This window comes from Gopherus evgoodei, chromosome 3, assembly GCF_007399415.2.
Source record: "Gopherus evgoodei ecotype Sinaloan lineage chromosome 3, rGopEvg1_v1.p, whole genome shotgun sequence".
NCBI lineage: Eukaryota > Metazoa > Chordata > Testudines > Testudinidae > Gopherus > Gopherus evgoodei.
The window spans coordinates 169,575,304-169,593,781 of NC_044324.1; the positions used below are offsets into that span (position 1 = coordinate 169,575,304).

General features: G+C 39.6%; 1 protein-coding gene across 1 annotated transcript in view; it reads left to right on the forward strand.

Annotated features, from left to right (window-relative positions):
- Positions 1-18,478, forward strand: part of CDC42BPA (CDC42 binding protein kinase alpha) — a 370,767-nt gene that overhangs the window by 242,751 nt on the left and 109,538 nt on the right. Inside the window, 3 exon segments of the mRNA XM_030557374.1 lie at positions 7,842-7,975; positions 11,718-11,960; positions 12,243-12,353. Of these exon segments, the coding sequence (XP_030413234.1) occupies positions 7,842-7,975; positions 11,718-11,960; positions 12,243-12,353 (488 nt within the window).

Sequence of the window (18,478 nt, forward strand, 5' to 3'; positions counted from 1 at the left end):
GAGAGACTCAGTTTTGAACCCCCTTAAGAACAGGAACTTAAACTCAGCTCTCCATCTCCCCCTACTCCACCCCCAATGTGTATCCTAACCACCAGAATATAAAATGTTCTGGGATTAGCCTCTCTCAATCTCTACTGTTGAAGCTGTTCCACTTTATATAAATACAGGACATAAATATTCATTGAGCCAAAGGGAGTAAGAACGATGCTTTAGCTTGTGATCAAGGGTACGTGTAAACTGCTCTCCCCCCCCCCCCAAAAAAGCCATGGCAGCGAATCTCAGAGCCTGGGTCAATTGACTCAGGCTCGTGGAGTTTCTGCCTCAGGGCTAAAAATGTAGACATTCCTGCTCAGGCTGAAGGCTGGGTGCTGAAACCCACCACCTTCACTAAATTTTAAAGCCCAGCTCCAGCCTGAGCAGGAATGTCTACACCGCCATTTTTAGCCCTGTATTATGAGCCTAAATCAGGTGACCCAAACTCAGGCCTTGGCTACACTTGAGAGTTACGGCGCTGGTGGTGGCTTTATAGCACTGTAACTCATTCCCCGTCCACACTGGCAAGGAACATATAGCACTGTATCTCCCTGGCTACAGCACTGCTTGTACTCCACCTTGACGAGAGGAATAAAGAGAACAGCGCTGCTGTTGCAGTGCTGGGGTACCAGTATAAACAGGGAATAATCTTACTATGCTGTAACTGACCTCTGGAACCTTCTCATAAAGCTTTTAAGTAAAGATTACTCTCTTTGTTTTGTTGTGATGCCTCTCTTTGTTTTGTTGTGAACTCTGGGCTCCTGGACCTGCTTATCAAAAAAACAAACACAGCTCCTGTTTGCTGTGAAGGAGCAGAGGCAGGGAGCTTCCTTTGGAACGCCCACAGCTAGTGTTTGCTTGAAGAGAGGGGGAAGGAAGGGGCTTGAGGAGAGAAACAGCGTGGCTGGCGGGGAGAGGGGGGTCCGTTTCGGAGCGGCTGCTTATCTGGTCTGTGGGGAAAAAAACAAGGCTATTTGCTTTCAGTGAGTGAGAGAGGGGTGGGGGAGAGGATCAGAACTTGCAAGGCAGGGAGCTGACACAGTGTCGGCTCCAAAAATCCACTCTCTCCCCCCACGCTTCCTCTCACACTCCACCCCACTCCCCCCTTTTGAAAAGCATGTTGCAGCCACTTGATCGCTGGGATAGCTGCCCATAATGCACCACTCCCAATGCCGCTGCAGATGCTGCAAATGTGGCCACGACAGTGCGCTGGTAGCTGTCAGTGTGGACAGACTGCAGCGCTTTCCCTACTCAGCTGTACGAAGACAGCTGTAACTCCCAGCGCTGTACAGCCATACCCTGAGACTCTATGCTGTGGGGATTTTTTGCAATGTAGACATACCCTAAGGCACTCACTTGGAAGGCAGGAGATGTAGCTGCCAGATTAAGAGGAGAGATTTCATTCCACATCTTCTACCTCCCAGGTGAGTGTCCTAATAACCAAGCTGTAGAGTAATTCTTATACTCTCGCTCATTGGCCCAGTGAATAATTATATAATTATACAATGTAGAACAACTTCAACAGGAGAGATTGAGAGAGGCTCTAGGCTATTCTGGGATTAACTTGGTGCTGAGGGCATTTACCTGGGAGGGGAGAGACCCTTCCCTACTCCAGTGAATATATTTATATAAAGGACAGGAGAGACTTAGAGCTGTTGACTAGTCTGAGGTGGTCCACTGGCATTCGTTCTGTGCTCCCCTTACCATCACTCCCCTCCTCAGATATGAGAGTTTTTAGGCCTCTGCAGGGTTCCTGACAGAACTCTGTGCTCCTTTAGTAGCCTGCAGAGGACAGCCCCTGGTTCTCCACATCTATGACACTAAACCTTCACATTATTGCTGAATTTTCCAAGTAACTTGCTCATCTGTGGGTTTTTCCACAAGAGTGAATGTTATGGCCCTAACTCAGTAGGGTAATATATTTCTTTGGCATGCTTCTTAGTCAGGGATATAAATAATTCATTGGCAACAGTTTCTCTAGTATAAAAACTAGATGATGGCATCCTTTTTATTTACCAGATCTGTAGCATAAATTGAATCATTGATTTAATAGATTTAAATGTGAAATCCACTCCTCTATTGATCTGTGAAATTAAGTTACTTAGCTACCATCACCTCACAGTACTTCCTATCTAACAAAGCTAAAACCTATCATAAAGATATACATAAAGCAGTGGGTGGCAAGGTGGGCAGATACTGTCTTTTATTGTAATGACTTCTGAGACTGAGAGAAATAAGCATTCGAGCTACACAGAGCTCTAATAAAAGATACTACCTTACCCACCTTGTCGCTCTAATATCCTGAGCCTGACATGGCTTCAACTACACTGCATACAGGTATTGGTGGCTGCATAGTCGCAGCTGCAGAGTGGTAGCAGCAAAGCAGCTGCTGGAATTTTAATATTGTCAGTTTTTCTGCTGCCTGGTAAACAGCAGAATTGCAACTAGAGCTATTGATCTAATTGTAGGTAACTCACGCAATTAACGCAAAAAATTAATCGCGATTTTAAAAAATCACAATCGCAGTTTTAAATCACACTGTTAAACAATAGAATCCAATTGAAATATTAAATATTTTGGATATTTTTCTACATTTTCAATATATTGATTTCAATTATAACATAATACAAAGTGTACACTGCTCACTTTATATTATTATTTGTGATTACAAATATCTGCACTGTAAAAGTGATAAAAGAAATAGTATTTTTCAATACACCTCATACAAGTACCATAGTGCAATATCTTTATCATGAAAATGAAACTTAAATATAGATTTTTATTGTTACATAACTGCACTCAAAACAAAATGAAGTAAAACTGTAGAGCCTACAAGTCCACTCAGTCCTACTTCTTGTTCAGTGAATCACTCAGATAAACAGGTTTTTTTACGTTTATGGGAGATAATGCTGCCATTCCAGAGGACATACTTTCTTGCTGATGCCGCTCATTAAAAAAGTAATGTGTTAATTAAATTTGTGAGTGAACTCCTTGGGGGAAAATTGTATGTCTCCTGCTCTGTTTTACCCGCATTCTGCCATATATTTCATGTTGTAGCAGTCTTGGATGATGACCCAGCACATGTTGTCATTTTAAGAACACTTTCACTGCAGATTTGACAAAATGCAAAGAAGGCACCAATATGAGATTTCTAAAGATAGCTACAGCACTCCACCCAAGTTTTAAATATCTGAAGTGCCTTCCAAAATCTAAAAGGGACAAGGTGTGGAGCATGCTTTCACAAATCTTAAAAGAGCTATGCTTCTGTTTGGAAACTATGGAACCGGAACCACCAAAAAAGAAAATAAACCCTCTGTTGATGGCATCTGACTCAGATAATGGAAATGAACATACATTGGTCCACATTACTTTGGATTATTGTTGAGCAGAATCCATCATCAGCATGGAATGGTGGTTGAAGCATGAAGGAACATATAAACCTTTAGCACATCAGGCATGTAAATATCTTGTTACACCAGTTATGACAGTGCCTGTTCTCACTTTTAGGTGACGTAAACAAGAAGTGGGCAGCATTATCTCCTGCAAATGTAACAAACTTGTTTTGTCTGAGAGTTTGGCTGAACAAGAAGTAGAACTGAGTGGACTTGTAGACTCTAAAGTTTTACATTATTTTATTTTTGAATACAGTTATTTTTTGTACATAATTCTACATTTGTAAGTTCAACTCTCATGATAAAGATTGCACTACAGTACTTTTATATAAGGTGGACTGAAAAATACTACTACTTTCATTTTTTACAGTGCAAATATTTGTAATAAAAATAAATATGAAGTGAGCAGTATATACTTTGTATTCTGTGTTGTAATTGAAATCAATATATTTGAAAATGTAGAAAACATCCAAAACTGTTTAAATAAATGGTATTTTATTTTTGTTTAACAGCGTGATTAATCACGATTCATTTTTTAAATCCTGTGACAGCCCTAATTGCAACATTAACCTTATTCATCAATCTACATTTTTAGAGCTAATAAACAGAATCTTGGACCTATGAGTTCTCAAAGATTTGTGAACACTTAATAAAATACGAAAATACCAAGTATCTCTGTATTTTAAGTTGCAAAGGCATTATTGGAAACTTCTTCAACTCAAGATTGAAATTCCCCAAATTAGTGAGACATGGAATTTTGTTACATGAATCCACTTGCTAGTATTTAGGTAATCAATGCTTTGAATTAAGTTGGGGGGGAATTTCTGCACTCATAGTGCTAACTTTGTTTTGGGCTGGAAACTTTAGCCCTAGAAAAAGTATGGGGCAAGGCTCCTCTTTCTCTCAACCTACCAGAATGTATCCTAGGAAAAGGAGACTGTTAGTTTGACTTTAGCACACATACTTCTCTGAGGAGAGTCCGAAGCCCATGGTGTCTCAGAGGAAAAAAATCTGGGGAGATGCTGTTTTTCTTTTCATTTGAACACTGCATTGGACTTCATTAGTTTGACTGAAACTGTCAGTTCTCCAGGAAAAATCTGAAACCCCAGTAGGAATGCCTGGAGGAGACATGTTGGTTGAGCTTTATTTCCTGTCTGTCTGTCTGTCTGTCTGTCTGTCTGTGTATCGGTTTGCTTGTTTGGACTTTGCCACCAGAACCTGGGGAGGGGCCATGTTCTCTATAACTAAGGCTACGATTTAGTCATGGGCATTTTTAGTAAAAGTCACGGACAGGTCACGGGCAATAAACAAAAAGTCACTGGGGTCAGCTGCACTGGCAGCTGCAGAAATCATGGAGGTCCTGGATAGTCACAGAATCTATGACTTCCGTGACCTCTGTGAAAGACTCGCAGCCTTATCTATAACCCACAGTCTGCTATAGTATGAATAGCTTATAAATTCAAATAAACCAGTCCTTTAGACATACAGTTATATGGCATTTGGGCAGATTTTCAGGTGTGATGCACTACACCTTGGGCATTATTTGTACCTGAAGGTGGCTCAACTGGCCCAGGGAGGCTCATCCCAGTGTAAGGTGATCCTCCACTGTCATTCAGTCAGCACGGTTAATCTCACTGGGCAGGTTTAAATGGAGGGAATTGGCAGTTAACTATGTGGAGATTTTTCTTTCAGTACTCTACTTATCCATTCATAGTTTTCAGTTTCATTATGCACATCACTTAAGTAACCATGTGTATTTACTTGTACATACATTATGTGCTCCTCTCTCTGGTTGGAACTGATCATTTTTGAACTGCTCACGCAAAAACTTAAAGGTATTAACAAAAAGAGAGGTAAAATACCTGTCTAACTTAGGGGTTCTCAATCTTTTTCTTTCTGAGCCTTTCTCTCTCCCCCCCCCCCCCCAATCCATGCTATAAAAATTCCACGACTTACCTGTGCCACAACAACTGTTTTTCTGCATATCCAGTAGATTAGAAGTCAGGGCTGGCATTAGGGGGTAGCAAGCAGGGCAGTTGCAAAGCTAAGTTGCTTGGGCTTCAACTTCAGCACTTGGTGGTGGGGCTTGGGCTTCAGCTTTCTGCCCTGGGCCCCAGCAAGTCTAACACCAACCCTGGTCTCTGGTTTATTTCAGTGGACCCCTGAAACCTGTTTTCAGCCCCCCAGGGTGCCCCAGTCCCTGGTTAAGAACTGCTGGTCTAACTTATTGTGAGTAGAGTATGATTACACAAATAAGAGAGAAAAAAGAGCTATACAGTTACCTAAATTGTTCCTCGCCAAGGCGTGTTTTTTCCCACAATGTATGCTTGAATGCCTTGTCTGGTCCAACTGTTAAAGTACAGAACAATCTGGGCTGCTCCTTATGGTCTGACTAATCTGATCCCATCCAATAAACGTTTGTGATGGGACAGGAATGTTGCACTGTAGGTGTTTTCATATGCTTTTTACAGCATAGATTATAAAACTTGGCTATTGAGAAGAGATGGGCCCAAACAAAATACTTGTATCTGAACGCTTCCAAGCTTTGGGGGAATTCAGATCAGAAGCTAGAGCCAAACATTCTGGTTGGCCCTTACCCTCTAAACACAAGCCCTATGTCCTCTGAATTTTAAGAGAGTTCAGATTTACGCTTTGTGGTTTTGGCCCATCCCTATGACTAATGAATTAAGTCTATAATTAGAGCCCTGCATATCTGCGGATATCTGCTTTATATCCACAGATATATCTGCATCCAGATGAAGAGTTGTTATTTATCATTAAAATGTAGCTACCAGTTCTTGGTTCAAGTCTTTTACCTGCTTTCTTGACTAGTCTAATAGTGAAAATTAATTTAGAAATATATCAGATTCAGGGTTCTCCCCAATGAGACCTTCGTAAATCATGACATTTTTGTCTATTCAGTCTTCCAGGAAATGACAACCAAACATATGCTTTCAATTTTTGAGGTTAAAGTTGTTTGGGTGTTTTGTTTTGTTTTTTTGTTCTCTAAGTCACAGAGAAGAAAACTTTGAGGAATCCTTCATATTGCCAAATATATAAAGGATAGCAATAGAAGAAAGAAAATAGAGCTATGGAACAAAGTAGTTCACGCATAAAAGAGAAATTTATCTTGGATCAGTATAGCTGCAGATAAACTTTCTTCTGCTGGTGACTTCAGAGTAGAATACATGAGACAGGCAGTTAATAATCTGTGGCATTGAGCTCTATCTGTAGTTTAAGCACATTCTTTTAAAGTTTTAAAATAAGAGTCAACAAATTAAAAGAGTATAGAGTGTTTATAGGGGTAAAATTTAATAGTTATTCATCTGCCTATAAAATCCTTGTGCTCCAAAACTTGCAGCTTTTAAAAATTGTGTGTATGTATGTGTATTTGTATTTGGTTGCTCTAAGAGCCAGGCTGTTACAGTCGCATTTCTGAAAATGTAGTAAAAGTAAGGTCTTCAGGTTTTTATTAAAAGCATGTATGTGTTTCTGTTTGTACTAGGTAAATACAAGCATATGGGGTGATATCCCGGCCCCACTGATGTCAATGGCAAAACTCACATTGATTTCATAGAGCCGGGATTTAACCAACAGTTGTGTATATATCCAAATACACACTTTTAAGAAAAGAGGTAGCAAAGAACAGGATTTAATTTATGATGCATTTTCCTTTCCCTCACAAACTTCTTAGTGGTCTACTATATTTTCTGCAATTCTGCTTTTGAAGTTGTATCTTTTGGGTATACTTATATTTGACATAATCTGGATATGCTTTGAAAATTACTTTTGTTTTCTAAGTGCGTAACAGTTTATAATAAACCATCTTCAGAAATATGTGCCTTCCTGTAGTTACAGTAATAATAAACAAAGTAGGTCACATAAACACAAATGCTGTTAACTCTAGAAATAAAACCATCTGAAAATAATTTGAAGATCATCAACAGAAGGCGGCTTGCCAGCTCTTGAGTAACCCAGCATTTTTTTGCTTCTGCTTTTTGCTTGAGGGGGGAAGAAAAAAACATATTAGGATACAGTGTCATTTGAAATGTGTCAGGTAATATGCTGCATTGCAGTGTACAATAGCTAAAGACACGTCATACTGTATTAAATTATGAAATGAGGTATTATTTGCCAAATTATATCACATAATGAAATGACAGTGTATGTCATTTGGCATGCCACACTGTAACATGTAACTGTGTCTGTTCCATCACATTAAAAAAAACATGGCAATCAAAAAACATAGATTTTTAAAAAGACCCCAAAACACCAGCCCTAGTTTGAGATTATATTTGTCATCCTACCTGCATAAGGGAAGGCAAATGAAAACAGTTTAGGTCATCCAAACTCTATGCTAATGGATAGTAAGCATGATTTCCTCTTAACATATTTAGCATTACCTTTTCTTTTTAGATTCCGGTCAGCTGGAACAGCAACTGGAGGAGGCCAGTTCTGCACGACGAGAATTAGATGGTGCTTCTAGACAAATCAAGGCTTTTGAGAAACAAATTAGAGCACTGAAGCAAGAAAGAGAGGATCTTAATAAGGTACAAAGTGCTTTGTCAGATACCTTTCTAGACAATAAAGCCAGTTTTACTTTTATTATATTTCTCTTAAAATGAGAGTTGTCTTAATATCTCTTTGCAGAGTAAAATTAATTGGAAGGTGATACAAATGTATCACTCATCTTCTGCATTGACTTCTTTTTTTTGACACACAGAGATTACTTAAAGCATTATGTATACTGTCATATGGGTGGTCCTAGCAGATTGATTCCAGACATTAAACAGATCCATGAAATGATCTCTGCGTTGGCTGCACAGAAAGCCTTTCTTGGCCTCAGATTAAGGTGATAATTATAACAGCTAGTAGATGAATGACTACAGAGTAAGGATTTAATCTGAAGTCTGATAAGCATAGTGGGAAATGTTGCTCCAGCTATTCAAAAAACGTTGACTTTATGGTATCTGGACACTTCCAGGGGAGGGAGAAGGAAGATCTGCACATCTGAGGATTTAAGAAATTATTTGGAAGGAAAAAAATCAGTATTTTTCACCATTGCCATTTCTTCTCCTCTTTCCTTTATGTTTCTATATTTGCTTGGGCAGTTGCAATCCTCTCTCTTGTATGCAGATCTTCCTACCATAAATACATGCTTTTCACAATGAACTCTACATGGGGCTATACTTTAAAATCAACTTGGAAACAGGATGTCATGCAGAATATGCAAACATGCTTGTTAAACAGGGTCCCTCACCATGAAAACATGCAATTAGTGTCCTGGATTCTGCTTTGTGTGCTAATTTACCAAGCGAAGTTAAAGATGTTGGTTTTAACCTACAGAGCCCTCCGTGTGTCTTCATGTCTTCCAGAGAGACCATCTCTCTCCTCATGACAATACTGGGCATTGAGGTTCCTTTAACATGCTAGAAAATTTGGAAAATGCTCTTGACTTTGTGTAGCCAGCAAAGTTGCACATTTATTTTTTCCTCTAGTCCCTGTTGCATGTATACTCAGGCTCTCTTTTCCTCACTCCTTCTCCACTGGTTCACTTTGATTGTTTCATGACATCTAGCCAAACTGTTGTGGAGACTCAGTCTTACCATAAAAGCAGCAAAGAGTCCTATGGCACCTTATAGACTAACAGACGTTTTGGAGCATGAGCTTTCTTGGGTGAATACTCACTTTGTTGGATGCCTGTCTTACCACAGTAGCTGAGGTGTATTATCCTTAGAGTTTACTCTAAACTCTGTCAAGCTGAGTTGTTATACTGGAGAGTTATCCACAGAAGATAGACTTCCCTATTTTGTTACCAGATTTGCCTGTTACTTTGGGGTATGCTCATTTATTCAAGTTACTCTTCTGGGAGAGGGGATTCTGTAATTCTGTCAATGTACTGCTTGTGTCACGTGTGTTTTCATATGGAGCTCTACTTTTTCCTTCTGCAAGTCCCCTCCCAATGCAGCTATCCTGCAGGACCTAGGTTCCCTAGGGTTGGGTTTCTTCAGCCCCAGAACCAGATGAACACCCACACCCACACACACATACATTAACAGAGCAAGTCTGAGTGTACCGGGTCAATCAGCACTGTCAAGTTTAACTCTTATATGTCTCTGGACTCAATGGGCTGGATGAAGCAGCACTTTCAAGCTGCCTCTCCTTATATGCCCCTGGGCTCCATGGGCTGGGTCAAGCAGCACTTTCAAGCTGTTACCATTATGCATCCCAGATTCAGCACTTCCCTATCCCCACTCTTGCATCACAATTGTACTGGCAGTAACCTACTTGATAAGCAAACCCCACAGTATTCTGGGCACTGCAGAGATCTTTAGCTTAGGTAAAAGAAGCGTTGCTGTAGAGTGAATGGGGGAAGCTAAAAATACAAAAGAGTAAAGTTCAGCAAGAGAGAGAGAAGCAACCATTTAACCATAAAATTTATTTATTGAATAATAGTGATAACTATACAAGGAGGGCTAAACCAACATAACATACATTATTAAAGGTTAATACCTAAGGTAGAAAAGACACCAGAAAGAGAGAAAGAGGGGGGATCTCACCCACTCCATGAGGCTTGAACTGGTCGCGGTTCCAAGGTGATGGTGGTAGCCCAGGGTCCTGAGTGCTGGAAACAGGCAGAGCCCCCAGCACAATCAGTCTGGAGAAGATGGAGTCCCAGTGGAACTGATGCATAGTTTGGATCTAAGCATCAGAACACTGACTGGAGGGTGAATAGGGATTTTTGTAGCGAAAATACAATGGTTCAAGGGAGAACACGAGATTTTGTTTATGGGTAAACTGATGACTCAAGCATTTTCTTTAGGCTAGACAATAGGAGCTGATCACTCTTGGCTATGGGTAGTGTTTTCTTCCAGGGAGCTCACAATGCAAATAGGCTGCTTCAGTATTTTGGATATCAATCAAAGATTCATTACTAGAATTGGTCTGATAACTGCTGAGCTGGGTATGTGCAGGCATAGGTTCATTAGCATCTGGGGCAGAGATTCCCATGATGCAGTGCTTCCCTGCTTTTTCTGGTCCCAGAGTTCAGTACGGTTCTCTGTTCTCCATTTTGTATGCAAATTGGGATGTCTCCCTATCCCATCTTTCATGCAGATGAGGCTAGGGGTGTTGTCTCTGTTCTTCATTCTGTATGCTAATGGAGATATCAATCTTGTCACCCTTGTCAGGAGGGGTCTAGGTGTGTCTTCCAACGCCCTTCACTCTTCTCTGCACGTTTTTTCCTCTGATGAGTTTTGGTTTAAGCAGAGGCTCGTGAGGGGTGTGTGTGTCTTTCACGAGTCAGGCTGGATACTGCACCCTGGTTCCTCAAGAACACAGAGCTGACTGGCATCAATATGCCCATGTTCCCTTAAAGGGATAATTCTCTTGTGTTGGTGCTACTTGCTGCAGCATTCAGTACTGTGGTGTAGTGTATGTAGACTTGGCAGCATTTGATTTTTATTATTTTATAATTTCAACCAATAATATCAATGTTTATTTTAAGCATTTTTTTTAGATTTTTTATAGATTTAAATTTTCACATATATGCGAGGAGGGCAGTCATGCAATAATTATTTAACAACAGTAGCTGGTGAGATTCAAAAAAGTTAAAGCTTTGTATCCATTAAAACACAACTTGCAACATCACATGTCAAACTATACAAAGTAAATATTCTTAAATCAAACTCTAAGTTCTCAAGCAGCATTTTTCTTTCTTGATCTATCTATACATTTCGATTATTATAAATGGAAGTATTTTGTAGGTTTGTGTGTGTACAGTGAAATTGTCATTTATTGATGTGTAGTGATGATAATTGAATCCTTGCAACCCTAAGTTTATGGGAGTTATAATGACTGTGTGGAGGAGGTTGACTTCCAAAGAGTTTGTTTTCATTCACTTAACACTGCATTTTTTATTTGACAGCTAAAATAAATGAATGATGCAACTCTTTTTCTACTTCAGTTAAGTGGTACTGGAAACGATCATGTATTTGATTAGAGCGTAAAAGTATTGAAAGTCTTTGCTTTAGATCTACATAATGGCCAAATTTAGAGTATAGTTTGAAGCCATTCCACTGACTTCCGCTGATCATAATCTGTCCCACTACCTTTACAAAGCATTCTCACTGCAAGCACCTGGTCTGTGTCATATATTGTTACAAGTTTTCTATCTTTGGTTGCATATATGTGGCTCCCATTCACTTCAGTGAAACCCTCATGCATACATCCAAAGGCAGAATTTGGCCCTAATGCTTTATAGGTTTATAACTTTTTTTTTAAAAACTGTAGGAACTGATGGAGTCTAGTGAGAGATTAAAATCCCAAACCAAAGAGCTAAAAGATGCACACAGCCAGCGGAAACTGGCCATGCAGGAGTTCTCAGAGATGAATGAGCGGCTGACAGACTTGCACTCTCAAAAACAGAAACTTACCCGCCAGGTCCGAGATAAAGAGGAAGAGATGGACGTGATGATGCAAAAGGTGGAAATCTTAAGGCAAGAGTTACGGAGAACAGAAAGACTCAAAAAAGAAGTAAGTAGTGAAAAGGAGTCTGTAGAGTCCTTAAGGTGGTAATTATATGTGGAGGATTTTCATACAGATAATTCATGCTTACTTCACTGCCTTTTAAAAATATGTTCAAGTCATAGTCTGTACATCTTTAATTCTTCATTCATTTGATTGTTACTTCATATACAAAATCTAATTTCTCTTTAGGGATTTGAATTTTTCACTCTAGTCTTTAAAATTCAACTCTTACACCAAAAAATTTAACTTTTGTTTTGAAAAATAAGAATTTGTTACCCTTTTTTGTAGCTGGAAGTCCATGCTGAAGCTGCAGCTGCTGAGGCATCCAAGGACAGGAAATTGCGTGAGCGAAGCGAGCAATACTCTAAGCAGCTGGAGAGCGAACTGGAAGGACTAAAGGTTAGTCTTTTTTGGTTCAACGATTTAAAGTTAATAGCCAGCTTAGAGTTGAGCTGTAAAATTGCTTTCAGTACCAAAAGGGTATTGTGAATTTGTGACCTTACTCTGTGTTGATCTTAAAGGCAAATTTGTATAAAATTGTCTTTACAAAAGGCTATGTGAAAAACAAAAACTTCCCACAATTGTAAACTATTAACCAGTATGTTCTTTTCATGCTAAATGTTAGCTATGTTTAGAGGAGCATCTCTATCATAGTGACACCTGGGTTTTCTGTGTTTATTCCTGGTCAGTGACTTCATAGCTATTTGCTCACTTCACAAGTCAAAAGAAGTGTTTTATAATGTTTGATATTTCAGCATGAGTGAGTAGTTGCATATAAACTTAATCAGCACATTCAGATCTCTGTGGAGATGTATTAAATATTACTTTATGATTGCATATTTCAATTATCTTTAAGTCTAAATAGAACCAAATGTCTAATAACTGATGTTAGCTGATGTCCCTGTAAAGGAAAATTTCTGAATGTATTGTTACATAGCTCAGCCACGTATGGGGATGGGTCCCAATTCTGCAAATACTTAAGTGTGAGAGTAACTTTATGCATTTAAATAGTCCCACTGATTTCAGTGGAATTACTCACATGTGTTAGTATTTCAGGATCAGGTACTTTATTTAAAACACAAATGTTATCTTGTGGTTTGGTGTTGTGTGGTGTGCTCTGTAGGTGTTCCACTTTCTGAAGATATGTGCCTCAGAGTTGATGATTAGGAACAAATTGGTATTTTGGTTTCCATATGAAGGTGAGTGTGCATTTAGGGAAAAAACATGTTCTTATCTAAGTCAGTAAGGTAATTAACCACTGGAACATTTTATCAAGGATGTGGTGGAGTCTTCATCACTTTAACTCTTCAAATCAAGATAGCACGTCTTCCCAAAACATGCAGTAGTTCCCTGTGAAGTAATGGGCTTGATACAGGAATTGCTGCATGAAATTCTATGGCCTGTGTTAGGCAGATCAGACTAGATGATCATAAAGGTCCTTTTTGGCCTTAAAATCTGTGAATAATAGTTTTGCCATTGATCTCTGCGGGACCCTTACCATCCACAAGTCACTCTTCATAAACTCTCTTGCGCATATTTACAGTAGCACCTCAGAGTTATGAATTGACCAGTCAACCTCAGACCTCATATTAAACCGGAAGTATGCAATCAAGCAGCAGCAGAGACCAAAAAAAAGCAAATACAGTACAGTACTGTGTTAAATGTAAACTACTAAAAAAATAAAGGGAAAGCAGCGTTTTTCTTCCTCATGGTAAAGTTTCAAAGCTGTATTAAGTCAGTGTTCAGTTGTAAACTTTTGAAAGAATAACCATAACGTTTTGTTCAGAGTTACGAACAACCTCTGTTCCTGAGCTGTTCGTAACTCTGAGGTTCTATTGTATTCATTTTGCCTTCCTTTCCTAAGTAGAATACAGAACTTGGGCCTTAAAAGAATCCGTTTGTCCCGAACACAGGATTCATAAAGCTGTTAGTGCTGCAAATCCAGCCTATCAGCTGGAAGTGAAGCTGTGTTCCTTTTGCTTCATATATCTTCATCAGCAATAAAGAGTCTGGCATCAAAATTTAGATGGCAATTGTGGATGGTGCATGAGGCCATATAAGACATAGTTTACTCTCTAAGACCTCTATGGGTTCTGTAGTTCTGACAGTAATGAAAAGTCATTTGTGTTAGTAAACTGAGCAGATAACTTGGATGAAAGGAGAAGATACATGCAGAAGTAGGTTACCATTTGTATTTGCTTTTGTAATCATAACAAAAATGTATTGTTGAAAATAGTAGAGATATAAGTAACAAAATAAGACAAAAACTGTGTTCCCATCAAAGAGCAAATGTAATTTTCTTTAAATATTATTCAAGAAGCATTTTTCGATTTCCAGATTACTTAATTGTATTGCTACTATTATTAATAGTGTATTTCTATAGATGTTATATCGTCTTCCATGTCCTGTTTATTGCAGTACACTTAAATGTAAATATCTAGTGCTGTTTCTTCCAACAAAAATTAAAAACCACATTTATTATATTGCTGAATAATTTTAATGTTTTTTGTGTGTTAAAGTTAGGTCAGCAGAATTTCCAACTTTCTCTATTATCCCAAGCTATTTTTCTGAGAAGGGAAGGGTGAAGTGAACAGGAAGGTGTGGTGTGAGAGTCGGAGTTGAGAGACTGAAGTTTTTGAACATCAGTCCCATTTGCTTGTTGCATGATTTTTTTATTAATATTTTTTGCATATTCCCAGAGCTTTTGGATAGCAACATTGTAAACAAATTAAAAATGAATAAATTAGGCATGTTAAATATTTAGACTGCATTTATACTGAAATTCCCAGCCCCACACCCCTTTTACTTTTGTTGCCTATCTGAGTAAGAACAAATTATTAAATTAAGAAAAATAATAATATAAACAAAAATTGTATGGCCAATATGTACCGTATACCTATTCAACATATATGTATATATTTAATCTTCCCTATCAAGTTGTATCAGCCAACCTTTTATAGCCACAAAACCTTTAAATCACTTGTTAAAAACCCTTTGTATCACAAGTTTGGATTCTTGACATAGCTGAGTCTGGTAAGTGTCCCTGCCTGCAGGTATATGGGATCCTGGGGAGCAATTACCACACAGGTGGGGTGCCAATTAATTTCGTTATTAAAGGAAAAAGGAAGTGGTGGGAACTTAACAATGAAATACGATGGGATGGGGTGTATAGGGTGTTTACAATAGACAATGATGGCAGAGGGTTCTTCTTATTGAGCAGTGTAGGGAGTTATAACAGTGGGGTACAGTAAGTGGGGTTCAGCACAATGGGGTACAGTACAGTCAATAAGAGTATCAAAAAGAAATGCAAAATAAAATGGTAGCTTCTATATAAAATGGTCAACAATCTTAGATAGAATGTGTTAAGTGGTTGGTGGCCTTATACACAATGTAACACAATGGTATCAGTGCAAATAAAACGTATATTAGAAAAGTGGAAGCAACCAATGGGGTGTTATAATTACAAGTTAAACGTGAATATAAGTGAATTTATGCAATGTAACAGTATAAAAGAAAAGTAATGACTTAATTTGTGAGGCTAGGATAGCAGATAATCTGTCAAGGAACAAGAGGGGGGAGGGGAGTGAATGATTAGTGGCAACTGATGAGAGGAGAGTGCGGCTGGAAGCAGCGAGGGACTCTGAAGCCCTGCAAGGTAAGGACAATGGAGCAGCGTGATGGTGATCTTCAGTAGGGGAGGGGCAGCGGAGAAGGGCTAAAGAGAGGTTTAAGCAACAGGCGGACGCCAAAAACAAAAGAAAAAAAGGTGGCAAAGGGTTTGGGAAGTTTCACAGGGGGAGAAGCCGCAAGGGGTTTGGGGAGTTCGGAGAGAGTGCAGATGTGGGGAAAAAAAGCAGCAAAGGGTTATAACAGGGAGACATGGAGAAGCACACAGAGGGGGAGATTGGAGTGGGGGAAAAGCAGACACGAATTCAAGCGGCAAAAACCTTGTCTATAGACATGGAGAAGTACACAGAGGGGGGGATTAGAGCGGGGAAAAACAGACACGGGAAAGTTCAGGGAGAGATCGGGACAGCGGGAAGATGATTTGAAGCAGCAAAAACCGTATCTATCTTAGCCAATGACTAGGCAAAACAACAAATATCACAATTCTAAGCAAAACTATAACAAGCAACTATACGGAGCAACAAAACAGTAAACTATAACAAGGCAGGTGAAATTTACAAGCTCTACAATCTTAACAAACTATGACTTATTAAACTAAAAGAACAAAACCTATGGTGCACCTTATGCTATGGGGAAGTTACAGAGGGCAGAGTGGTATGTGCCCAGGATACAGCTCCCAAGGAAGCCAAGGGATGGTGGCTGAAGCCAAGGGATACAGCTGAAACAGGGAGCCCCGAGGCAAAGCCCACAGGAGCAGAGCTTAGCAGTGGCACAAACTTATTTTTAGCAGCAAAGTGCCGCGGAGTTTAAGAGAGGTTTTAAGACACAGACCAAGGTTTAGCTTGAGTCTGTGTGCTGGGGAAACAGAGCCAGCAGCTAAAGTAATAAAATAAAAGTAGGGAAAGTTTCACAGAGGGATTCTTGCCAGTCCCTAAGGCAGGAGCAAAGGCAGAAGCAGCAGCAACATCAGAAGAAGCAAGGAGGGCTCGGTACAGTCTCAATAATCAGGGGATCTCTCAGGTAGCAATTCATTCTTGGTGGGGGGGTTCAAAAAATGAGGGTACGCTCAAAAAATAAAACGAGAGCGGAGAAAGGACCCCCCCAGAACCCCTGGCTGATCAGACCAGGCAGCAATGCAGGAACCTTTCTGATGTTGGTTTAAAAAATGTCTGTTTTTAAAGGCAAACTCAGGCAGTTTCCCGCCAGAGGGATAGGCTCCCTCTGTCACAGGGGAGGAGGCACAGGGAAAAACCAGGCAGATGAGCACAGAAACATGTCTGGGCAGAGTCCTGTGCAATAGGTGACTCAAAAGCACATGAGGCCTATGACTCATGCCCAGGATCTTAAAAACACAATAGGTCTTGCAGCTCTGGACATTGCCTGCCCTACACCGAGCCCAGGTTCAACGAGGTGATAACAGGACTAACCCTTTGAACAGGGCAGTGGTCTCATTTAGCACGCAGCACAAGTGGCCATCCCTTTGAGAAGGGCAATCGCTCTTGTTAAACAACTCAAGGGGCCCTCCCTTTGAGAAGGGCAGTGGCCCTGGTAAGCAACTTAACAGCCAGGGAAGGGCAGCCACAGGAGGAGAACAAAAACAAAATGGAGTATGGGGAAATAGGGGGATAGCTGTAACAGACAGTAAGATCCTTGATTTTTTTCTCACCGCAGATGATGATGATGATTCATCTACAAAGGGAGATACATGTCCTGAAACAAACTAAGCAAACTATAGCAGTGTCACTAAAAGTTAATCTGTCCGAAGCCAAGCAGAAAATCTTCTGTGTCCCCCCATGTAGCTAGAATATCAAAATAAATAATTTTTGTTTTTCTGTGGCTGAGTTAGATAAAATCTTGTGATGCTATAAACTGGAACTGCACAGCTCATGGATTTTGCATTCCCATGCTGACACTAGTTGCAAAGCTCATTTTTTCTTGAGGAGGTCTCCAGCAGTCCTTGTATTCAAATCATCTGGACTTTCTTGCACAGCATGCAGCCAGCAAGTTCTGTTTAAGCATCAGCAGAGGTAAAGGTACAAAAGTCAAGCTGATTGATTCTAACTGAGAATATTCTAATAGTGCATAATACAAAGTGTGGTTATAACCGGGTACCCAATACCTCATGTGCATTAAAAGGCACAAGGCCAGTTTTAATCACCCTAAATACCAGGTCTCCACTATAATTGCACTTCCTGAAGCACAGTTTTTCTTTATTAAATATTTTTTCTTTTATGTATTTAAAAATAAGAAAAAAAGTTTTCAGGGGGTTTTAAAAGAGAATTAGCACGTTTTTATTTTAAAGAGGACTCTTGTGCTAGAAATGAGTGTTGGGTTTTAATGTAAAATAACATAAGATTATTAATGGTGCCAATCACATAGGCCACACCTGATTTTGAGCCTGATCTTGCTGCTGCACTAATCAATGGCAAAACTTCCATTGACTTCAATGGGTGCAAGATTAACCTCTTTCATTCAAAACTAAGTTAAGCAGTATCTAAGAAGCATTCAAGTAGCAAAATAGCTTGCCAAACAGCTCTCCAGCACCCTAACTGACATAGAATGAAGTAGTACTAGCTGTTTAGCTTTTATGCTGTGATAGAAAAGATAAACTAAATATGATGGGCCATGTTCTGGGGCTTTTTGCTATTCCTGACTTAAGGATACAAAATGATGCAATCAAAATGGTACTTGGCACCGGCACTCTGACCAGCATTGGAGTTTCTGCACTGCCACTACAAATTGCTCATTCTAGGAATTCAAGCAAGAGGACTTGTGTGTAGGGATTCAGAGGAGGACATGCTAAAATATGTGGACTTTGGACCCAGGATCCTAACCATCCTACTCCATAATGTCACTGAACTTGATGCTGTAAGCCTTCCAGATATGTGAACTCAAAA